The sequence below is a fragment of the Culex quinquefasciatus genome, chromosome 1 (genome assembly GCF_015732765.1).
Source record: "Culex quinquefasciatus strain JHB chromosome 1, VPISU_Cqui_1.0_pri_paternal, whole genome shotgun sequence".
In the NCBI taxonomy this organism is placed as follows: Eukaryota; Metazoa; Arthropoda; class Insecta; order Diptera; family Culicidae; genus Culex; species Culex quinquefasciatus.
The window spans coordinates 120,960,195-120,985,548 of NC_051861.1; the positions used below are offsets into that span (position 1 = coordinate 120,960,195).

The window sequence follows — 25,354 nt, forward strand, 5'->3', positions numbered from 1 at the left end:
AGTAATTTAACAAAAGGTGATCATTCGAAGAAAGAGAAGACCTTGAAGAGTTCACAGATCTGTGAAGTTAATTGTTTGAGACCTCTGAGCATTTTAAAAACCTTGAATCGAAGTCAATATTGCTTGGCAGTGTTCCTAGAATACAGGAATGAATTTCAAAAAACAGATTTTAATATGAAGTAAGAGACAACATTGAATAAATTTTCGATTTGCGATGTAAAGAAATTTCAAATTCCCAAAAGTGCCCATTTCCCACGACAGGGTTGCCAGATTTTCATATTTTAAGGCTTTTCAAAAAGGAGCTTCGATTATCTTTCAACATAGAATTAATAATTCAACGTGAATCCTAATCAGCATTGAAAAGTAAAATAATGTTTTATTAATCCAAAACTTTTTACAGAGTTGCCAGAAATTCAATATTTAATACTCAACAATAACAAGAAACAAAAATCCAAGAATTAATAATCTTATCCACTCTCACAATCGCAAATTACGCCGTGGGAGGCAAAGTGTGAACGTGACACCACCGTTCGAAATAGCTGACTCCTTCTTCCTGACACATTTCCTGCCACTGGCCAGCGTCACTAATTGCCAGCTTCCGTCCGGATTTTTCTTCCCAGGCCATCGGACTCCCGTGGAACTCAGCAGACACTGACGCGATGGTCCCTGTCTGGGTAGGTGTTAATTTAATCTTGGAACAATTTAATAGCAGCACATTAGGTTCACTTGTTCAATGTCGGAAGATAGAGGAAAAATATAAATGAGCATAAAAAAACTCTGAACTGTTTACTCTTTACTCTTTACTCTTTACTCTTTACTCTTTACTCTTTACTCTTTACTCTTTACTCTTTACTCTTTACTCTTTACTCTTTACTCTTTACTCTTTATTCTTTACTCTTTACTCTTTACTCTTTACTCTTTACTCTTTACTCTTTACTCTTTACTCTTTACTCTTTACTCTTTACTCTTTACTCTTTACTCTTTACTCTTTACTCTTTACTCTTTACTCTTTACTCTTTACTCTTTACTCTTTACTCTTTACTCTTTACTCTTTACTCTTTACTCTTTACTCTTTACTCTTTACTCTTTACTCTTTACTCTTTACTCTTTACTCTTTACTCTTTACTCTTTACTCTTTACTCTTTACTCTTTACTCTTTACTCTTTACTCTTTACTCTTTACTCTTTACTCTTTACTCTTTACTCTTTACTCTTTACTCTTTACTCTTTACTCTTTACTCTTTACTCTTTACTCTTTACTCTTTACTCTTTACTCTTTACTCTTTACTCTTTACTCTTTACTCTTTACTCTTTACTCTTTACTCTTTACTCTTTACTCTTTACTCTTTACTCTTTACTCTTTACTCTTTACTCTTTACTCTTTACTCTTTACTCTTTACTCTTTACTCTTTACTCTTTACTCTTTACTCTTTACTCTTTACTCTTTACTCTTTACTCTTTACTCTTTACTCTTTACTCTTTACTCTTTACTCTTTACTCTTTACTCTTTACTCTTTACTCTTTACTCTTTACTCTTTACTCTTTACTCTTTACTCTTTACTCTTTACTCTTTACTCTTTACTCTTTAGTTTTTAGTTTTTAGTTTTTAGTTTTTAGTATTTAGTTTTTAGTTTTTAGTTTTTAGTTTTTAGTTTTTAGTTTTTAGTTTTTAGTTTTTAGTTTTTAGTTTTTAGTTTTTAGTTTTTAGTTTTTAGTTTTTAGTTTTTAGTTTTTAGTTTTTAGTTTTTAGTTTTAGTTTTTAGTTTTTAGTTTTTAGTTTTTAGTTTTTAGTTTTTAGTTTTTAGTTTTTAGTTTTTAGTTTTTAGTTTTTAGTTTTTAGTTTTTAGTTTTTAGTTTTTAGTTTTTAGTTTTTAGTTTTTAGTTTTTAGTTTTTAGTTTTTAGTTTTTAGTTTTTAGTTTTTAGTTTTTAGTTTTTAGTTTTTAGTTTTTAGTTTTTAGTTTTTAGTTTTTAGTTTTTAGTTTTTAGTTTTTAGTTTTTAGTTTTTAGTTTTTAGTTTTTAGTTTTTAGTTTTTAGTTTTTAGTTTTTAGTTTTTAGTTTTTAGTTTTTAGTTTTTAGTTTTTAGTTTTTAGTTTTTAGTTTTTAGTTTTTAGTTTTTAGTTTTTAGTTTTTAGTTTTTAGTTTTTAGTTTTTAGTTTTTAGTTTTTAGTTTTTAGTTTTTAGTTTTTAGTTTTTAGTTTTTAGTTTTTAGTTTTTAGTTTTTAGTTTTTAGTTTTTAGTTTTTAGTTTTTAGTTTTTAGTTTTTAGTTTTTAGTTTTTAGTTTTTAGTTTTTAGTTTTTAGTTTTTAGTTTTTAGTTTTTAGTTTTTAGTTTTTAGTTTTTAGTTTTTAGTTTTTAGTTTTTAGTTTTTAGTTTTTAGTTTTTAGTTTTTAGTTTTTAGTTTTTAGTTTTTAGTTTTTAGTTTTTAGTTTTTAGTTTTTAGTTTTTAGTTTTTAGTTTTAGTTTTTAGTTTTTAGTTTTTAGTTTTAGTTTTTAGTTTTTAGTTTTTAGTTTTTAGTTTTTAGTTTTTAGTTTTAGTTTTTAGTTTTTAGTTTTTAGTTTTTAGTTTTTAGTTTTTAGTTTTTAGTTTTAGTTTTTAGTTTTTAGTTTTTAGTTTTTAGTTTTTAGTTTTTAGTTTTTAGTTTTTAGTTTTTAGTTTTTAGTTTTTAGTTTTTAGTTTTTAGTTTTTAGTTTTTAGTTTTTAGTTTTTAGTTTTTAGTTTTTAGTTTTTAGTTTTTAGTTTTTAGTTTTTAGTTTTTAGTTTTTAGTTTTTAGTTTTTAGTTTTTAGTTTTTAGTTTTTAGTTTTTAGTTTTTAGTTTTTAGTTTTTAGTTTTTAGTTTTTAGTTTTTAGTTTTTAGTTTTTAGTTTTTAGTTTTTAGTTTTTAGTTTTTAGTTTTTAGTTTTTAGTTTTTAGTTTTTAGTTTTTAGTTTTTAGTTTTTAGTTTTTAGTTTTTAGTTTTTAGTTTTTAGTTTTTAGTTTTTAGTTTTTAGTTTTATTGAACAATGATCATTGAACGTTGAATTATGATCATTTTACATTGAATAATGAACATTGAAAATTTAGTGTACACTTGACAGTTGACTGCCACCTAACATTTTTCAGTCATGACTTTTTTTCGCCCAATCAACCAGCAATCCTGCTGCACTGCTACTGCTCAACCCAATTTCCCTACCCCCTCCTTGCAGAAAGGCACGTGTGAACTGCAGCTTCCGTTTGATCAGCTGATGCTTCGCGCCGGCACGTGTCCTGCAGCGACGACCCCCGAGGGAGCTGACACCCCCCGGGAAGTGCCAGAACAAGCCATCATTCTTCTTTATTTTTTTTTTGCTCTTGGAAAAAAGGAGTAGAACATCAGTACGTGTGGGTTCGAGCTCTGCTCCATTTTCACGTCTTTGAACTTGACGGAAAGGTTCTTTCTTGGCTAGCTAGTGACGTTCCAGAAGGGGGAGGGGGTTAAAAAAGGCAAACACTACAAACGAGCTTATACGGTGGCAGCACTACAGTAGCACTATAGCTGCAATGGCACTACTCTGTGAAGCACATGCTAATCAAGGATTCTTCCCGAAGTCTCGGAGTGGGAGGAGGCCTTTCAAGGACTCATTTGTGTGTGTGTGTGTGCCTCGGAGAAGTGTTTCGCTGCGTTTTATGCAAGTTTATGAAGGAGGGGAGGAGAAAAAATAAATATTTAATTTGCAATTGAAATTAGCCCGGATTGTTATTGAATTATGCTCATTTGCAGCTGGCGCTGCAGGCGTACCGACAATTGATGGGTGGGAACTTAATTCAACTTTTATTTGATTTGGCATGTCGTTCAAGTTTTTGCACGTGTCTAATTGAGTTATTCCATGGTTTGATTGGTGTCTATAAATGTGAATCTGAATTTGAAAGAAAATTTTGCCAATTTTGTAAATTTCGTCAATTTTGTCAATTTTGTCAATTTTGTCAATTTTGTCAATTTTGTCAATTTTGTCAATTTTGTCAATTTTGTCAATTTTGTCAATTTTGTCAATTTTGTCAATTTTGCCAATTTTGTCAATTTTGTCAATTTTTTACATTTTTGTCATTTTTGCAATTTTTGTAATTTTTGTAATTTTTGTCATTTTTGTAATTTTTGTAATCTTTGTAATTTTTGTAATTTTTGTAATTTTTGTAATTTATGTATTTTTTGTAATTTTTGTAATTTTTGTAATTTTTGTAATTTTTGTAATTTTTGTAATTTTTGTAATTTTTGTATTTTTTGTAATTTTTGTAATTTTTGTAGTTTCTGTAATTTTTGTAATTTTTGTAATTTTTGTAATTTTTGTAGTTTTTGTAATTTTTGTAAATTCTGTAATTTTTGTAATTTTTGTCAATTTTGTCAATTTTGTCAATTTTGTCAATTTTGTCAATTTTGTCAATTTTGTCAATTTTGTCAATTTTGTCAATTTTGTCAATTTTGTCAATTTTGTCAATTTTGTCAATTTTGTCAATTTTGTCATTTTGTCAATTTTGTAAATTGTGTAAATGTAGTAAATTTTGTAAATTTGGACATTTTTGACATTTTTGTTATTTTTGACATTTTTGACATTTTTAACATTTTTGACATTTTTGACATTTTTGACATTTTTAACATTTTTGACATTTTTGACATTTTTGGTCAACATTTGCCAATTTTGTCAATTTTGTAAATTTTGTAAATTTTGTAAATTTTGTAAATTTTGTAAATTTTGTAAATTTTGTAAATTTTGTAAATTTTGTAAATTTTGTAAATTTTGTAAATTTTGTAAATTTTGTAAATTTTGTAAATTTTGTAAATTTTGTAAATTTTGTAAATTTTGTAAATTTTGTAAATTTTGTAAATTTTGTAAATGTAGTAAATTTTGTAAATTTTGTAAATTTTGTAAATTTTGTAAATTTTGTAAATTTTGTAAATTTTGTAAATTTTGTAAATTTTGTAAATTTTGTAAATTTTGTAAATTTTGTAAATTTTGTAAATTTTGTAAATTTTGTAAATTTTGTAAATTTTGTAAATTTTGTAAATTTTGTAAATTTTGTAAATTTTGTAAATTTTGTAAATTTTGTAAATTTTGTAAATTTTGTAAATTTTGTAAATTTTGTAAATTTTGTAAATTTTGTAAATTTTGTAAATTTTGTAAATTTTGTAAATTTTGTAGATTTTTTAAATTTTGTAAATTTTGTGAATTTTGTAAATTGTGTAAATGTAGTAAATTTCGACATTTTTGACATTTTTGACTTTTTTGACTTTTTTGACATTTTTGACATTTTTGACATTTTTGAAATTTTTGACATTTTTGACTTTTTTGACATTTTTGACATTTTGTGACCTTTTGTGACATTTTTGATATTTTTGAAATTTTTGACATTTTTGACATCTTTAACATTTTTGCCATTTTTGCCATTTTTGATATTTTTGACATTTTTGACATTTTTGACATTTTTGACATTTTTGACATTTTTGGTCAACATTTGCCAATTTTGTCAATATTGTCAGTTTTGTCAATTTTGTAAATTTTGTAAATTGTGTAAATGTAGTAAATTTTGACAGTTTTGACATTTTTGAAATTTTTGACATTTTTGACATTTTTGACATTTTTGACATTTTTGACATTTTTGACATTTTTGACATTTTTGGTCAACATTTGCCAATTTTGTCAATTTTGTCAGTTTTGTCAATTTTGTAAATTTTGTAAATTGTGTAAATGTAGTAAATTTTGACATTTTTGACATTTTTGAAATTTTTGACATTTTTGACATTTTTGACTTTTTTGACATTTTTGACATTTTTGACATTTTTGACATTTTTGACATTTTTGAAATTTTTGTCATTTTTGACATTTTTGACTTTTTTGACATTTTTGACATTTTGTGACCTTTTGTGACATTTTTGATATTTTTGACATTTTTGACATTTTTGACATCTTTAACATTTTTGCCATTTTTGCCATTTTTGACATTTTTGACATTTTTGACATTTTTGACATTTTTGACATTTTGGACATTTTTGACATTTTTGACATTTTTGACATTTGTAATCTTTTTGACATTATTGATTTTTTTTTACATTTTTGACATTTCTGACTTTTTTTAAATTTTTGACATTTGTGAAACTTAATGAAACATCATATTATTTCTAACCAACATAAATGTCTAGATTCAGCGATAGTAGATAGGTCATATTTTGTGCCTCTATTAAGCTGTCAAAAGTACACTCTCAATCGTGGAACCTCTTACCCAAACTTGCACGTCTATCGCTACCGACGCAGCTCCAACCACAACCCGGAAACCTGCTTATCTCGCACGTGAACGTTCCCTCATCATCTTATTTACTCCCGCGCGCGCGTGTGTGTAAACAACAATCCCACCCACGCCGATTTCGTTCCTCTGCGCCAAAGCTTCCCTCAAGGGGCCCTTCCCAACAACAACAACCAGCAACGTCATCGTTTTTCCCCCGAAACCCGGCAAAACCCCCGTCCGTCAATCGGCGCACCATCATCATCATCCCGACGTCATCACTTTACTGCATCCGGTGAGTTCCCGTTACGCGCTCGGCAAGCGTTACGCGCACGACAGGATCCGACGAGGGCCACAGCATCCGCCGTGGACGGATTTTGGTCCAGTTAGTTCAACGCCGAGTTTCGATCCTTTCGGAAGGATTTTTCCCGCAGCGGGTCCGCGCGTCGCGTCACGCGTTTCTGTGTTCAAAGATTGTAGACAGGGCTTCACACCGCAAAACGTCAAAACGTGTGTGTGTGTGCGTTACGAAAAGGGAAACAAAAGGGAAGAAAGCGAAACGCGTGGTGGGGCAAACAAAAGGGGGAAGTAACGGATTAAGATTGTGAGGTTAGTACCGGAATCGCGGAGGGAAGTTCCGGATTCGGGGAAGAGCGCGCGCGTTCCGGGGTCCTTGACTCGGCCAACAAAACCAACACAAGAGCGCAATAATTCTGACGCAGTGTGAAAAGGCAGAAAGAGAGTGGCAGAAAAAAATCCGGCCTGTGGCTACACTGTGTCTACGGATGGCGGCAGCGTGAGGGTCGTTCCGAAGTGTGGGGTGTGAGTGGACGGGGTGGGGACGACGAAAACAGTGGCCATTCTGGTGCAGCATCCGGTGTATACCGAGTGTACAGATATATACAGTAGAGGCCGCAGACTCTCGCTCGCGCGCGCACACACACGTCACGTCATGAGATGGGGCAGAATGGAAAATGCATTTTAGGATCGGATCCCGGCACGTTGGCCATGGTAAATCCGACGGTGAGGAACCAGGCCGGGAATCCGTGCTGGTGGAAGTGAGCCGACGACGACGACGACGGCATGTGTGTCATTTTGTGAATGAAAATCGATATCGTGTTCTGGTTTAGCTCTCGTGAGTGTGGTGAGGAATGGAAAAAAGCTGCGACGACGGCCGGCAGTCCCTAACCTAGAAATCCCCTGGACACGGTTCCGAAACAGAAGAGAAGGAAAAAAACCCGGAACGACCGGAACTCCGGAAAAGGGCGCGCGAGCGCGTAAATTATTCCGTTATTCTGCCCCCAAATTGGCCCGCGAAATCCCGACGTTCACCTGGAATTATTTATTGATGCCGCGTTTCCGCGTCCCCGGATTTACTGTACCGTGTTAACGACCGATCCCGGGCTCGGTCCGGATGTGAAAGTGCTTCCTCTAGAGAAAGCAACAAAAAATAGCAGCAGTGTGGCCCCGTTTCGTTCAAGTCGCGGCATGAAAGTTTAATCGCTGGGTTAAACCCCGACCGAAAGGTGGTTAAGTTCGGTTAAGAGTGTAGCTGTCAAAAAGCGAGCGCGCGCGTAAACAAAGATGGCGCCCCAGACTGAACCGAGCGCGCAGCGATCGCGACCAGACGCGTCGAAAAATGTAAAGTTATGATGCCTCAGTGTGTTGTCTTCCTAAGTTAAAAACTACACCACAAAACTCACGCACGTCAAAACAAACAATAACAACGCACCACTTCAACCACTTCTGTCACGGTGAAGGCCCACACAAAACTGTCAACCGACCTCCTCAAAAAAATCACCCACACCGCTGTCCCGCTGTCACTCTGTTTACATCACAAACTATTCACCCTACCACCCCCCTCTCTCTCTCTTTCTCTCTACTTGATCAAAACAACAATCAAAACAAAAGAAACATTTTTCCTAGTGTGTATGTGTGTGTGTTGCGCTAAACGAATCCCGCGTTAAACCTAACGAGTAAAAAAAATAAATAAACAAATCCACTTGCCACTACTAGCATAACTAATAATAAAAGCAAATCAAAAAAAAAAAAAGTTGTTCGCATTAAACGAAACCTAGTTAAACCAGACGTTAAAGCCATTTAATCAAAACAAAACAAAAAATAGTAAACAAGTTAATAAAACGTCAAAATTTTCACGACGGCAACGAGCCATCTCTCAACGCCTCCTCCGTTAAACCTCCTAGATAACCAAGCCGACGTGCCGCGCGCGTGTCCGAGCCCGAAGCCGACAGTCTTATGAGCAGCCGTTCTTACTACCGGTCTTACTACTAAATCTACCACTACTACTACTAACTCCGCAACGACAACCGTACTCAAAATGGAGCTGGTCACGACGACCGCGACGCTGGTGCTGATGTTGACGCTGGTGGCGCTCATGTTGCTGCTGCCAGCGCACGGCGTGATGGCCAGGCGGCCGGATGGTTCTGGGGCAGGTGGAACTGCCGCCGGCGGGCCGATGGCCGACCTGCTGCTGATGAGCAGTGCCCGGATGGTGCTGGCGCTGGCCGGGACGCTCGGCCGGCTCGGCTGGATGTGGCTGCTGGTGGCGGTGCCAGGTGAGTGTTTTTTGAAATTGAAGAATTGTCATCCTGAAGATGGCGGGGGGAAAGTGGGTCGAAACGTTGAGTAAAAAGAGTTTATTTTCCTGTACAATGAATTCGCTAGCTGTTCCAGTGCAGTCCTCATACATGTCAAAGCTGTAAATATTATGAGCCATACCTGTCAAAATTACAAAAATACTCAGAAATGTCAACTGTCAAATATGAGTGTATTTTACTCAGATCTGGATTTTCGTTGAATTCTAACAGTTTTCTCAATGCTGACAGATGGCCTCTTTACTCTTTTCTGAGAAGGTTCGGGTTTTAACGAAAACTGCGTGATTTTAAAAGTGCGTGTATAGTGAATAATATTTCTATTTATGCAAGGATATAAATCTTGTAAGCTAATCCAGTAACTCTATGTTGTCGATTTTGTAATCTTAGAAATGTTTTCAAAACCGGCAAGATTTTTCTTCAAAATCCATTTCTTTTAATGTTTTAAAAATCGACCACATAGAGTTACCTAAAGCAAGCGGAGAGAATGTCGAGCCGCTGTCAGTGCGAGCCACCTCAATAAGCTTGCGGTTGTGAGAGCAGAAAGGAGAATTCGACAAATCTACATCGGTCCATTTATATTATTTTGCTAGTATAAATTATTTTCACGTTATTGGCTGATGCACGAAGTGATTTGTTTACCTTTTTTCGGCACCCTCAGCAAACGTCAAACCATACAAAATTGCTGTAGGGGAGCTGGGGGTAAGACGGCCAGGCGGGGTAAGACGGCCACCCCACTGTTTTACTAAGTATACTAATGAATATTACTAAAATGTTTAGCAATACTGTTCCTCATGCTAAATAATGCATATGGAGTCACCTTTGCCAAAAATATTGTTTGAAATAGTATAAAAATAGCTCAAAATAAACAAATAATTTTGAACTTGAAACTGGATGTAATTTTCATGAATTACAACTTAGGCATTTTTGTTAGATAACAATATGTTTTCCTGTCTTCAAATATTTTTCATGTTAAATTGAAGTTTTCCCTAGATTATGTCCCTCGAAAAAGTTTAGAAAATGCGATGAGCTATTTACAAAAATTGTTTAAAAATAATTTATTTGGGGGCAAGACGGCCACCTCCTCCGGGGGTAAGACGGCCACCCGTAATTTGTAGATTTTAATTGATATAGGTTATATTTTTGACGGTTTTTGACTATTATGACATATTTGTAGATAAGGAAAAACATTTTCAATAAAACTATCCATTTTTAATCAAAATGCTGTTAACTACCGTTTCAACAACATTCTTTACTGTGATATAGCAAAACTCATTGAATAGTATGAAATCCTATCAAACTTTTCATAAAAATCGCTAATTTAATATTGTTTACATAATTTTGATTTACTTATTCTAATCAAAATACACAAACTAATTATTTTGCATCAAATTGTGTTTGTTTTGTAGTAAAAATTCACAGTTTTTCATAAAATGTGGTCGCAATAATATGAAATTCACTGAGCCAAAATATGAAAATTTTTAAACAGCATTTTCTTCACATTTGAAACCTGATTTTTTCAACCAAAATAGTTATGATGTTCAGAGAAGTCTGTTCAACCAACCTTGTAGGAATTTGGGTGGATTTAGCAAAGTTATTAAGTTGATTTATAGCACTGGCCGTCTTACCCCACATGGGTGGCCGTCTTACCCCGCGTATTTCATATATATACGATTTCAATTATTTTTTTTAAAATTCCTGAAAAGTATTGAAAATTGGTTTTTAGACTAACTAAATTATGTCATTTCTATAATGGACTAGTAGTAGAACAATATGTACGTAATTTGAGATCAAAATAATCTGTTGTGTAAATTTTTTTAGACTTCTCCCTTAGGGTGGCCGTCTTACCCCCATCTCCCCTAGGCTTTTGTTTCCGGTAGAGATTCGGAAAAAAGATCCGGCAGCAGTTTGACGTTTGCTGAGGGTGCCGATAAGTTTGGTTATGTTACTACATGCAAAAGATCAGAGTCTCGGCCTGAAACTTCAAACACGAACAAAAGCAGCGAACCGAAGATTGGCAATGACGTTTTGGAATTTTGACAGTTTGGAACGCATGAATTACCCCATTATCGGTTTCCCGCATGGGTGATGTGGAAATTGTTGCACATGGCTGAAGTTGGGAATTTTGCAACTTATTTTAATTTATGCTAAATTTCAAAATTTAAACACGAATCTACTGTGAATCGATGTGAAAACTAAAGATACACTAAAGCCACGATAATTTGATGTGCAATCTTGATCAGAATCGCGAAAAAATAGGTTTAAATTGAAAAATAATATTAAAATAAATTTTGGTCTAGAATTTAACGAAACTTTGCCTGTTTTGTAAGACTTAATGTTATTGCACAATGGATATAGATTTTTTAACAAAAAAGTAAATTTTTCGGTTCGTCCACAAACAATATCATGTTTGTAAACAAACGACGCCATATTGCCAATGTTGTTCGGTAGCTCATATCAGGCCATCGCCGGGGCCCTGCAAAAGATAGTTGCGTAAACAAAACAAAAAGCTTGATGTTTGGCAATCTGATTGACACTTTCATAAGCAACATTAACAATGTTTTCGAATTTCTGATTTCTATGTTTAAGCTGTTTATTTACATGGAAAAAGATTGCTCTTTTAGCAATTTTATTCATGTTATCAAGGGGAAACTTAAATTGTGCAATACAAACTGCATTATGTTGAGATATCTAAGCGATTTTTTCAAAGTTGATTTCAAAAGTGACAGCTGTTTGTTTACATAAAAATGCTGAATCGCGTAACGCAGCGTACAGCAAATTCGGATTTGTAAACAAGCAGTCTATCCTGCTCATGGTAAATGTCAACATTCACTGACGTAAGCAGGATAGACAGTTTGTTTACAAATCCACATTGACCCATTTTCTTTTGCTTGCCAATTGTGGCAACAAAAGAAGCGTTCTTTTTAAACGTAATTTTAGATTTTGAACCTCCCCTCCCCCCAAACAAACAGTTATAACAAATTATAACAGATGAGTGATCCCCTCACCCCTAATTTACCAACACATTCAAAGTATGTTTACATGGCAGCTGAGCGTTTGTTTGCATCATATTTGCTGTCTTTTTCTAGCAAAAGTTTTTTGTCAGGCGTCTTCTAACTTGTTTTTGTGACTGACCGCCCGATATGTCAGCCAACATATTTTGCAGGGACCGTGACAGCTCGAGCACGATCATTGTTTGCATTAGGACACTGTGACGAGAAGTTCGTCATTTTTTGGTTTAACTATATTTGTTTCATTGGGCCAAGAAAGCCTTATGTTGAGAAATCTGAATGATCCTTTACAACCCTTAACCTTACTCATACTGGGTTTTCATAGTGACAGCTGTCTGTTTACATTATTTTTTTGATGTTTTTTTTATGTAAACAAACAGCTGACACTAGAAAAAAAACATCCGTAATTAATATTCATATTTAAAAGTGCTTGATATTTTAATTTAATGTGTAGAAATTTTAAATATGAAGATTAATTACGGATAATTTTTATCTAGTGACAACTGTTTGTTTACCCCAACAAATCGTCTACAAGAATCTCCTTCTAACCTTGGTTAGAAAGATGAACTCCTTTACACTTAACAATTTCGTAGCAAACTTTCAATAGGGCCAAATCTTGGATGTAAACAAGCAGCCCACTCTTACTCAATGTGAACTGTCACTAGAGCAAGTGGGATTGACTGTTTGTTTGTTTGTGTGAATCTCAAAACTGGGTCCTAAAATGAAGCTTAGAATGCTGATATTATTATTTACAGCGATAAAGCTTATTTTTCTGAGTACAATAACCATTTGTACGACCAAAAAGAGTTTTAAATGGACTTTTAAATCCATTTTGAAAATTAACCTCGCGGTCCTTCTTGACAGAAAAGGTCCTACTTGACAATTTTTTCCAAGGGACCATAGTTGATCCATCGAAAAAATGTTGTCAACTATTTTTTTGCATCAAAATTAAAAAAAAAGTGTTTAGAAATGGTTTTGAAGCTTGTTTTTAATCGTTGTACATAAAAATTTAAAATTTACATAGGGCTCTAGGACCCAATTTATAAACATTGTTAATCAACGTAAACTGACAGATCATTTTTCGATGTGTGACGTTACATCTGCAAGTGTAGCAGTGAAATTGGCGTTCCGCAGAATAATCCAAATGATGATTTTTTGATTTTTTTTTCTGATCTTCCATACATGAGAGAGGAGAGAAATGTTTCCTTTTGATGTTTTCTCTTTATGAGTGTAAAAATGAGTGTCTTTTGATGGAGATTCTTGAAAATCCTCAATTAACGGTGCCCATCAACCAGAGCTTTTGCACCAAGACTTTTGTTAAGGATATTTTTGTATTTTTGAAACTACTTAGCGATTAACAACAAAATTTGCCTATTTTTACAATCAGATTATTGCAGGATTGGGTCCGTAAGTTTGTCAATTTTGGAATAAGAAGACTACAACTTCTTTGGTTGCTGTGCACCCTTGACAAAAATTAACCCTGGTTAAGCAGAACAAAGGGCTTGCTGTTGAGCAATTTGATTGGTTTTCTCTTACTGGGTTATACAATCGAACTTACGCTAACTCTTGCGAAAACAATCATCAAGAGTTGATCCGGATGTCAGTCGAGTATCGACCATCGGTTGCTGCGATCCCTGTCTGACATCAAAGTAACAAAGTAATCAGAGACAAAAGTGACAGGCGCAACATTCCGCGATCTGTCATTGTTTGATGTAAACAAACCAAGCAAAACATGCACGCTTAAATAAAAATCCCTATTTTTATGTTGCAAAAGAAAATAAACTCACGTTCCGCAAAACAATCCGCCCCAATTTGCCACTCGTGGCAAAAACTGCAACTAAATTCTTGTCGCAGCTTGAAACGTCAAAAGTCGCGCGTGGCCACCGCCAGGTGTCGCCCCCGGGACCAGTGAGCGCGGATTTGGGCGAAAACTTTTTATTCCGTCGTCGCCGTTGCGACGCTTCAAAAAGTGCAATCTTGACTCGTGTTTTTTGCTTTTGCTCTTCCGATTGAGTAGGGTTATGGACTTGGTTCGGCACTGTTTGTTGGAAAGGGGGGGAATTTTAAAGACTTTCGCTCAAATATTGACAGTTGAAGTAAAACTTTTGCTAGCTTCTGCTCTCGCAAGTCTGCGCTTGCTTGCTTGCTGTGTTGCTGTGTCAGTTTGTGTACACTTTCACGCTCCAGATGAGTTGTTTGCAAAATGAAAAAAAAAAAAAATGGCGGATGCGAAAAAGTTCAGTGGAGCAAGAATTTTTTTTGCTTCATAGTTTTTGCTGTTGTTCTTTTTGGAAAAAATAAAAAATAAACTGTGTCAGTTTGTGTGCCATCTTGGACTAAATGTTGAAAGCAAACATCCAGCGAAAGTTTTTTGTTTTTTTTTCTGGGTGCTGGGAAAATGTGTGCCAGTGTTGCCAGACTGTCTGTTTTTTATCAGGGTTGTTTTTGCGAAAGCAAAAAAAAAAAAACGCCAAATTATGAGACAATTTTGGGTTTTGACGAAGGTTTTGAGCCGGCGTCGGGCATCCAGAGGGTTCCGAATTGGACAGCCACAAAATTGGGGGTTTTGTGGTGACATTAAGGGGACGTTTATTTCCGTAAGATAATCGCGTCGCGTGCATGTGCTGGCAGTGAAGATGTTGTTTGGGGACGGGGACTGTCTCGTAAGATGGGAATGTTATGGGTATGCAAATTTGGCTTAGTGTGTGTGCTTGGTTGGAAATTTTGGGACTTTTTTCTAACCAGGAACTTGAATACTTTTAGTTTAATTTATTGAACTTTCGATTTTTTTGGCAGCATTTAAACAAGTATAAAATAAAAATTTCTTAACAATAGTTTGCTTCCAAATAATTCGACAATTCATCATTCTCAGGAGTTTTTTCTTCCTTCTCAAGAAACACTAAAAGTGCGATTCCAATCTCGTCTCCAGACCTGTTTTTCCAAAGAATTTCCTGCTGGTCCAGTGTTAAACTGACCGTGAGCAGTAAAGATTAAATTTCTGCGTGAGGACTCGCAACTTCTGCAAGTCCCATCCCGGTGGGAGAAAAACGGCAGTAAAACTTTATCACCAGTTCCAGAGCCACTCCACGCAGAACTTCTGAAGAAACCTCAATTATGGCGGCGTCCCCCGGGGTTTGGAGGAAGGAAATTATGATGAAATTAATTTCCTGAATGGCCACCGCTTTGAAAATACTTTGAGTGGTTGAAATTCCGACAAAATAGCGTTGATTTGTGAATCTTTCTCGGAATGAAAATTAAAACGATCGTAAATCGATTCTAATTTAATTAATTAATACTTAATATAACTCGTAATCGGCTTGAGTTTCATTCTCTGGAGCCAACTTTCCTAACCAAATAGAGCTCTTCCCTTAAAAATAGACAGACCTACACTCGGGTGGGGGAAAACAACAAGAATTGTACCGCACTGCCAAGTCATTCAACACCTGATGGTCCTTCCCCAACACCTGACTGAAATCCTTTTTTTTGTGTTTGTCTGCTGATACATTCCACACTCTAGGAAAGTCCTATTTCATTTCTTGGAAAAACTTTGAAAATGGTCGGACTTTTTTTTCATGTTAAACTTATCAACCTATTTTTTCAAGTTTTTCTTGTAATTTTTAAACTGTTAAACTTTTTTTTCTTGAAAAAATCCTCTATTTTTTGTATGAAGAAGGAGGAGAGGTCAGTGCCAATTCCCGAGAAAAAAGTTGGCATCTCCTTTGAACGAAGTAAGGACAGCCAAAAAAAAAAAACCCTGAAAACGTGTTGAAATATGATGACTGTTGCTTAAGGGGGCGAATCTCGAGAGCACTTTGGGTCATGTGGAGATTCGCATCGTTTCGGTGGAATTTGGGTGGAAAACGGTTTTTTTTCTGTTCGTTTTCCGGGAAGGGTGGGTTTGTGAGTGATTTTTTGCTCTTGCTCTCTTTTCAGTTTGAGAGATCAGATTAAATTTGGAATGATTGCTAGTGTTTCTTTCGATGAAAAACGGCAAGATCTCAAATGATGTTTGAAAAAAGAGAAAAAAAATGTTTAAAAAGCATATTAGACCTTTTTATAGAAAAGCGTAATCCAAAATTAGAAAATCGCCAACATGATAAATATTTAAAGATATTTTTGTAGCCAACTTTTTATTAAAAAAAAACATTATTTTAAATGTTCTCCGATCGGGCTCATCAATTTTCTGGGGTTCCTTGGTCAAAATAATTAGACCCGCATTTTTTGTTTGCCCATTATGGTGACCTACACCGTACTAGGGTGGTCTCAAAAATGTCAATTTTCGTCGATTTTCGCAAAAACATACCTTAATTTTTAACCGTTTTTCAGTTTATGCGCTTTTCGGATGGAATTGCTGCATATATTAATCGTTACTTTCATCTTTATACATAAAAATTATTCATTGTGGTTATTGAAAGCTGAATTTCATTTTTTTATATTTTGATATGAATAATTTTTAGATAGAATTTTTGTTTTTTTTTTGCACTTATACTTCATAATTAAAATACAAGCGTTTAATGTAAAAATTACGATCAAGGGATTCCATCTGTTTCCTTGTTTGACTTTAAATAATAAATATAAAAAAAAACTAATTTGTTTCGTGAATTTATTGATGTTTGGTAAATATTCGGTGAAAGCATAACTCTAATAATAAATAAAACAAATTGAGACGCTTGTGCTTCACAATTTTGGAAGTTGGGCTTGAAATTCGTTTTATTTTTTCTATATTTTGTTGTCCTTTCCCCCTACTCTTACTAGAGCTGAGAAACAAAAACATAAAAAAAAATTGTATTAGTTTATGTACTTTAACAAAGTTAAACTTTATTCATTTATGTTTTGTTATTTTACTCATTTTTTTCGGAGTTTTGTTTTCTTTTTTTTTCATGACCAATATTTTGAAAATAACTTGATCTCTAAAAACGAGAAAACAAAAAATCTGTAGTTTTTGCATTCATTCAAACATGATCCGTTTTAAGGACTAATTGAAAGAGAAATTTAATTTATTTCTTGGAGTTTTTTGTATTCTGAAACACGCCCAGCTCTTTTTTTGTAAATCTTCCTTTTTCTTAACATTACCAGTTCGTTGGGCTATTGGAAATATATGTTGTGCTTTTGTGTTGTGATGAAAAATAATTTTTTTGAACAGTTTTCTAATAATAAATTAGTTTTGAAATAAACATATTTTTAAGAGTTTTATTCAATTTTATGAATTAATAAATCAATATTTTTTCGATTTCTTTTAATCCTGCCAGATCTTGAAAATGAATTGGGGTTTCAAAACTAATTTCTGTAGTTCTTGCGTTCTTTCGTTCTTCTTTGAAAAAAAAAGAAAAAAAAACAGGTTTTTCAAAAAGTAATTTCCATGAGTTTCTGTATTCTTTCAAATAAAAACAGAGATGAAGAAATAAAAGCTTTTTTTTTATTAATTTTTTAATGTTTTTGCTTTTTTTATTGAGTCGTTCCTTTTAAAAAATAGACACTTAACAACATGTTTGAAATATTTATGTTTTGATTTTGTTGCATTTCATGAAACATCTCATAAAAACATTAAGAATAATTATTTAGGCCGTTGCTTTTTTTTTCAAAGTTTATGTCGCCCCCCATCCCCCCCTTCAAAATTGTCCGAAAAATCAGGGGGCAAAAAATATATTTTCAAAAAACTTCAAAATGTTAATAAAAATAGACGTTAAATCAAGTGAAAACAAACTTTGATTGGAGGCGAGGGACATAATCTTCAAAAAATATTTCCAGCGGCCATAATTCCCTTACAACATTTTTGAATTTTATTTTGGTTTTGCATTTCATAAAACATGAGCAGTTCCGGAAATACATTTAGAAAGATTATTTATATAAAAAACATTTTATTTTATGAATAATGTATCATCGGAGCAGTTCTCTCAGATTTCGGTCATTCGATTTTTTTGTATTTTTTAATCCAGCAGAAACTTTTTTGGTGCCTTCGGTATGCCCAAAGAAGCCATTTTGCATAATTAATTTGTCCATATAATTTTCCATACAAATTTGGCAGATGGCCATATAAAAATGATGCATGAAAATTCAAAAATCTGTATCTTTGAATGAATTTTTTGATCGATTTGGTGTCTTCGGCAAAGTTGTAGGTATGGATACGATCTGCGCTAGAAAAAAGTGATACACGGTAAACATTTTTTAATTTAACTTTTTGCCACTAAAACTTGATTTGCAAAAAAACACTTTTTTAATTTTTTATTTTTTGATATGTTTTAGAGGACATCAAATGCCAACTTTTCAGAAATTTCCAGGTTGTGCAAAAAATCTTTGAGCGAATTATGATTTTTTTAATCAATACTGATTTTTTCAAAAAATCGAAATATTGGTTGCAAAAAATTTTCAGCTTCATTTTTCGATGTAAAATCAAATTTGCAATCAAAAAGTACTTGAGTGAAATTTTCATAAAGTGCACCGTTTTCAAGTTAAATTCATTTTTAGGTGACTTTTATGAAAATAGCTGAAGTTTTGTCAACTTTGAAAAAAAAATTTGAAAAGCTGAGAAAATTCCCTATATTTTGCATTTTTAAACTTTGATGATACGACCCTTCGTTGCTGAGATATTGCCATGCAAAGGTTTAAAAACAGGAAAATTGATGTTTTCTAAGTCCCACCCAAACAACGCACCATTTTCTAATGTCGATATCTCAGCAAATAATGGTCCGATTTTCAATGATAAAATATTAAACATTCGTGAAATTTTTCGATCTCTTCGAAAACGATATTTTAAATTTTTTTAAACCAAGACTAACATTTCAAAAAGGGCCAAACATTCAATATTACGCCCTTTTGTAGTGTTAGTCTTGTCTAAAAATTTTGAAAATATTTTTTTTCGAAAAGATCGGAAAATTTCACAAATGTTTCATATTTTAACATTGAAAATCGGACCATTAGTTGCTGAGATATCGACATTGAAAAATGGTGGGTTGTTTGGGTGGGACCTAAAAAACATCAATTTTCCTGTTTTTTAACCTTTGCATGGCAATATCTCAGCAACTAAGGGTCGTATCAACAAAGTTCAAACATGCAAAATATAGGGAATTTTCTCAGCTTTTCAAAATTTTTTTTCAAAAGTAGGCAAACATGTGCATTAATTTAAAAAAATTAAAACTGCGCCTATTTTCAAAAAAGTCACCTAAAAATGGATTCAACTTGAAAACGGTGCACTTTATGAAAATTTCATTGAATTACTTTTTGATTGCAAATTTGATTTTACATCGAAAAATGAAGCTGAAAAACTGTTGCGGCCAATTTTTCGATTTTAAAAAAAAAAATCTGTATTGATTCAAAAATTCATAACTCGCTCAAAGATTTTTTGCACAACCAGGAAATTTTTTAACAATTGGCTTTTGATTTCCTCTAAAACATGGCCAGCTGCCAAATTTGTAAGGAAAATTATATGGACAAACTAATGATGCAAAATGGCTTCATTGGGCATACAAAAAAGTTTCAGTCGGATTAAAAAATACAAAAATTAAAATTTAATGAAAAAGACCGATTTCGTAGAAAATTAATTGCTCATCTACATTATTATCATTTAAAAATTTAGTGATATTTGAAGTTATTTTTGTGACTTTTTGTTTTGAACACAAAAAAAATGTGCTTTAAAATATTTTGCTAAATATTTCTATGATTTAAAGCAAAAAAAAAACAACTTTCGGCGAAATGACCTTCATTAAAATATCCATCCAGTAAACGACTTTCGGTGAAATGTACTAGATTCTTTAACAATTATAAAGCTTTTCCTCAACGTTATTTTCAGATAATGGGAAAAATAAACCGAAAAAAACTAAAATTAAAATAAACATAAAAAACGCTCACTTTAACATCGACTTAAAAGCCCCACGAAGCAATTCCAAATTCCAAAACCAAATTCCTCGCTCCCTTAAAATTCACACACGATTTCCCCATTGCAGCAATTGACATTAGAAAAACAAAAGTGTGTAAATGTGCGTGTGTGGTCTGGTAATCCTTTTACGCCCCATGAAAGTCAACGTCCTGCTCCGCCCCAAAGTTCGGCTACACTCTTGTAAAACCCCGGAAGCACCACATTCCGACGTTGAGTCAAATTCCATCCACATGCCTGTTTCCGGGTGGGGGGAGGGGGGAAATCTAGTGTTGTGGAGAGAGGGTGGATAAACTGTCATGTGGGATTTACACTGTTGAAAATACAAAATATAACATTAATCTATAATTACATTTGCAAAAGTTAATTTAAATCAAACAAATGTTGTTTAAAATTTCCTAAACTAATTTGCTAAGATTTTTTTTTGTAATCTGTGAAAAATTAACGAAAAAAAAACACTGCCATTCTGTGAGAACTTGATAAAGCAAATCGCAGAAAACATTCCGGGATTTATGTTCGTCTCGTAAGAGATTAAATTCCTTGTCAGTGGAGATGGCCCTCCCCCTCCCGCACACTGTGGATTAGACGTATGTGAATGTGGGTGTGTCGCAAGTGTGAGCCTGTCGCACTAACATTCTTAAAGGTCTCCATCGTGAAGATTCCGTTGCGACCCTCCACCAACATCGACAAATGTGTCACCCAGACGAGCTCCTAAATTTAGGCAAAATCCAGTCCCAAACTAGTGCGAGTCATGCTGTGTCTAAGATAACGTGAAGCGCGTCCACGAATCGCGAAATTATTTTTTATTTCTTCTAAGAAAAATCATCCATCACGTAACTCATGGACGGACCCTCCCTCGCCTTCCAGGAGGCTTCTTCCGTCACCAGCCAAAGTCGTTCGTTTTCTTTAATTAATAGCTCAAAGCCGCCTCAACCAGCTGGAGAAGGAAGAATTGAGTTTGAGTGCGGTTTTCGAGGAAGAGGCTCAATCTGGCCTGTCCTTCCGCTTCGGGTCTGGAATTAGTTTTCCGGATTTTCCGGGCAACCAACGAGCAAGGTGAGGCGTGCGTGTGCGTGTGTTTGTTCAGTCAAATTAAATCCCGCCATCACTTTTGACAGGTGCGTGAGACTGGGAGTGACGTTTGCGCGGGTAAAACGTGGTTGTGTTTTGTTTACCATTTGATTAAGAGGGCGTTGCTTACTTTAAAATGCGGGAGTTTGCTTTGCGGTTTAAATTTTGCGCTTTCTATTTTGTTTTATTTCAAGTTTTCTCAATACATAAACAGATATAAAAGGGCAGTGGTCACCAAACTGCGGTCCGCAGGCTGGCCTTGAAGTTATAATGAAATCCGACCCATCGCTAGGAAAAAGAGGAAAAAGTTTGCTTTTATAAAGCTAAATGTCACAAAATATCAAATTCGTTCAAAAAATGAGAAATCACAACTCAATATTACTACTTGAAAATATTTATAAATGAAGGAAAAATAATGAAAAAAAATAATTTCTATTGTTATAACTTAGATTGTATCTGTATTTAGAATGTAACTTTTATTTATTTGAAATTGTGAATTATTTCAATCTAATTGTAACCATCTTGAATCAATACAATTTATCAAGTAAGAGATACAAATAATAATCATAATTACAAAAAAAGTAAAATCATAATAATAAGAAATGTTTATACTTTTGTGAAATTTTCGTTAAATTTCCTTTCAAAATTATTATTGACACACAGAAATATTGCTAACATGTGTAAATTGTTTGACATGCAAATTGTCGAAAAAAATAGAACATAAACAAGTCGAATTTGAAACAAATATCATGGCACAGAAATTGGGATCCATTTGATAGTCAGTTGAAAATACTATTTCAATAAAATGTACTCTAGAATTACTTAAAATTTTCAAACGGAGTTGAAAATAAACTAAGGGAAGCATGGTTCTGAAATGTTGCAGGATCATCCCAAGAAAAATGAAATTGAAATTGATGAAAAACTGCATCAATTTCAACATTAGATTGAATTCTTTGGTATTATGTCAAAATGACATAGAATTTTTTTGTGATTTTCGATTTCACTTTTTGTCTTGATTTACAAAAAAACTATTTTAAATTCTTTGTAAACGTCTAAAAAATAAGAAGCAACAACAAATAAAATGATACAAGTCCATATACAATTTAAGATAAGTTTTGAATTTATTTTTTTTATATAAAACATATTTTACAAATTATTTTTAACACACAAAACAATATGGTGATATTCATGAGGAAATGGTGACAGATCTTGTGTCAAAAAATTTGGGATATTACATCAGTGAATATTCACTAATCACCCTACTCGGGAACCACCCTAATTTTCAGCCAAACTAAAAGTTGCCCCTTTCCATTTGCAACAACTCTTTTCAAGACACCAAAGCTCGAAAACGTCACAATTTTTCGGAAAATCAATTTTCCACTTAATTTTGCGATCTGGACCACTGTGCATTGTGCTATTGTTTTGATCTGTTCTGTTATAACCGAAATCAAAACTTTATTTGTTACGTTTGTCTTGATTTGTTCCAGATCCCAGTGTTTAATGAAAAATAATGTAATTTGATTTTTTTTTAAATTCAAAATCATAAATATACGTATCATACCCAGTCTTTAAGAAATATAAATTAAAAAAATAATTAAAGCGCTAGGCATTTTGTGGATTTGTAAACGAAAATTTAAATAGTTTCCCTAAGAAGCCAAATTATTGATGATATCTGGTATTTTTTTTGGAAAAGGTCGCATAAGCAAATTTTTTTTTGCTTTTTGGGTGTTTTTAATATTGCCTTGAGTAATACAAAAAATAAAACAATAATTTTTAATGGGTTACATACATGTAAATCGGCAAACATGTCAAGGGTTGGTATTGGCACACACGCAAACTTTTTTTAAATTTGTTTTCAGGGCTTAAACATAAATTTTTTTAACTATTATCAACATAAATTTGAAGACATTTAGTTGCATCATTGCCGAGATATAGCTATTTGAAGTTAGCAGTTTCAAAAAAACGGGTGCCACGATATCTCAACACTGCTTCAACCAAATCGGCTCAAAATTTTTGTGAAGACTATTTAAACCGGTCCCGTGTGCATGACGAAGGCCGATTTTCAAAAAGTTTATTTTTTAAAAAGATAAAAATATTTTTGTGTTTTTCATATTAAAAATCGTTCGTTTTTGATTTTTGTATTTTTTAAAAAAGCAAAATTTAAAAATCGGGCTTCGTCATGCACACGGGATATGTCTTGAGAGTCTTCATCCCAAATTTCAGCCAATCTGGTCCATCCAATCTCGAGATATCGTGGCACCCGTAAATCAACTCGGTGTTCCGAGAAAAACGTTCACAAAGTTTGACAGTCTGCTTTGCGCATGGCAGAACTTTAAACTTAAATCGTCTTCTACTCACTTAAAACATTACATATCTTCGTGAAACTTTCAGGAGTGATTGGAATTCATCTTTTCAAAGGATTTAATAAATATTCGGAAATATGAAAAATTAAGATTTTTTACATGTATGTAACCCCTATTAATAAAAAATCGAAACATATTCCAAATATAAATTGTAATGCCTTAAAATTCTTATCTATTACTAAATATTTAACTTAACATCTTTTTCTACAACCAAATCTTAATTTGAGGACCAATATTTGATTTTTTTAATTTTGGGAATTTGTGGGACAAATTATTGAAAAAAATCCTGTGATTCGAGAATGCCCGGTTTTGGAAAATTCCAGGGAATTCCCGGGATGAAAGCACCACAAAAAATGTAGCGGTGATAAAATAAAAAAAATAAGTTTAGCTAAAATATTTTAGCAATCAATAAAGTTAATTGAATGATTCCTGAAATATTTCAGTAAAAACTTGAAACCAAAAAGTTTCATCCAGAATAAAAATACAAAAATCCAAATTTTAATTATAAGGCTTATTTGGAAGAGAATTGCTGATCTTTAAAAATATTTTTCGGAATTCCATGTTTTTTTTTGTTAAAAAATGAAATAAAGGGGTGCAGATGTTTATGACACAGACATGACCAAAATTACAAAGAACAAAGATTTTACAGATTACCTCCATCGCGTTTTTCATCGTTCTTGAAAAAGCCAGATATCAGCCAGCCAACACAGCTTTCACCGTGAGCTTTTCTTTCGAGTTACACTATGTCAAAAATCCTAGACAGGATTCGTAACTATCGCGATTGTTTTCAAGCCAAGTATAAGCACTCCAAAAAGCAAAAAAAAAAAAAAAAAAGGTTCATCCGAAGAGAGACAATCGAAAAAACCTAGAATAAAAAACCGTAAGAAATGTATCGCAAGTAAATGGTAATAGTGTGAGATCCTGACTGTCTTCAATGTCTACTTCTTCGTCCAAGGATTAAGCTCTCTCAGAAGTTCAAGGAAAAGGGTAAAAGGGTGGGTCCTGACTAAATGAACGTGCTGTCGACTTCTTTATCTCAAGTTCTTCTTTCTTTTACTCGTTTTCGTTTTCCTCAGAATTCACCCCGTTACGCTGAATGTAAAGTGGCTTCTTTATCTTTTGGTGTACCACTTTTACACACAAAACTACACGAGAGAGGGGTTGGGTCCCTCTCATGAGAGTTTTCTTTCTTTCATTACAAAAATGATGGTGGCGTTTGCTTTAGCGTGTAATAAAATGGCGGGCAGACGTCGACGAAGTCGACCAGGGGTCTGTTGGCACGTACTTCGTGAATACCAACCTAGAAGTGGAAAGAAAATCGATGAATTTTAATACACTTGAAGATCACCCGAAGAAGGTCACTTCCTGTGCGTTCTGTCTGCCCTCAGTTAGATTTTGACAAATTGATTTCAATATGTTCAAGCTGGAACGTGACCTGCTCCGAGGATCTCCAGTTATGCAATTGAATTTTAATAAATTATACCTCGTTCAACCTGCTTGGAAGGGGGGTCCTCGTGCCAGGATGACCCTTGCGAGTCCAAAGGTGGCCCTTCACAACAAGGTTGGTGAACAGGCCTTGAACTGCTTGGTCCCTGAGATAACTCCTCTCTCTCTCTCGGTGTGAGTGTGTTTGCTAAACTGCCCGTAAGATGAAGACAAATGTGATTAGGCAAAACTAACCTAACCTGATGGTGTTGGTGCTGCTGTTGCAAGGCTGGCACCTTCCTGTTTTGAGATGAACATCTTCCGCTTAGGAAGGGGTTCTTCTGGAAGTTGTCGAGTGGGGTGGCTTTGAAATTCTTGTTAAGAATCAAGAAATAGCTAAGGCATTTTTTCTGGATTAAAAAAACATAAATCAAGATTTTATTATACATTTTTTCAGCTATTTTTCTTGGTGAATTTAGAAGAAAGTGGTGATGTTACTGACATGACCAGTATGACAAAGACAATTTTCCAAACTCCCTCCATCCAACAGTACACAATCTGGACCTCCTAAGTCGGTGAACAAATTTGGGACGATTGCGGTGGGATTTGGAGCACCTAAAACTGTCTCCACCACCTCGGAAACAGGCCCCAAGAAGTGACGAAGAAACACCAGAAGCAATTGCACTTCAGAGGATGTCTCCGAAAACCCCCGGTTTGGGTAGATTAATTATCCTAGCTGGACCGCCCTAACCTCCCCCCCCCCCTTCCTGC

At 33.7% G+C, this 25,354-nt stretch overlaps 1 protein-coding gene across 1 annotated transcript in view; it reads left to right on the forward strand.

Moving 5' to 3' along the window:
* The first annotated feature begins 6,632 nt into the window (after positions 1-6,632).
* The window catches only part of LOC6051581 (neuronal acetylcholine receptor subunit alpha-7), a 388,913-nt gene continuing 370,191 nt past the window's right edge, over positions 6,633-25,354 (forward strand). Inside the window, exon 1 of the mRNA XM_038249413.1 lies at positions 6,633-8,807. Coding sequence (XP_038105341.1) covers positions 8,570-8,807 — 238 coding nt within the window. The 5' untranslated portion in view covers positions 6,633-8,569. The remainder of the gene's footprint in view (positions 8,808-25,354) is intronic.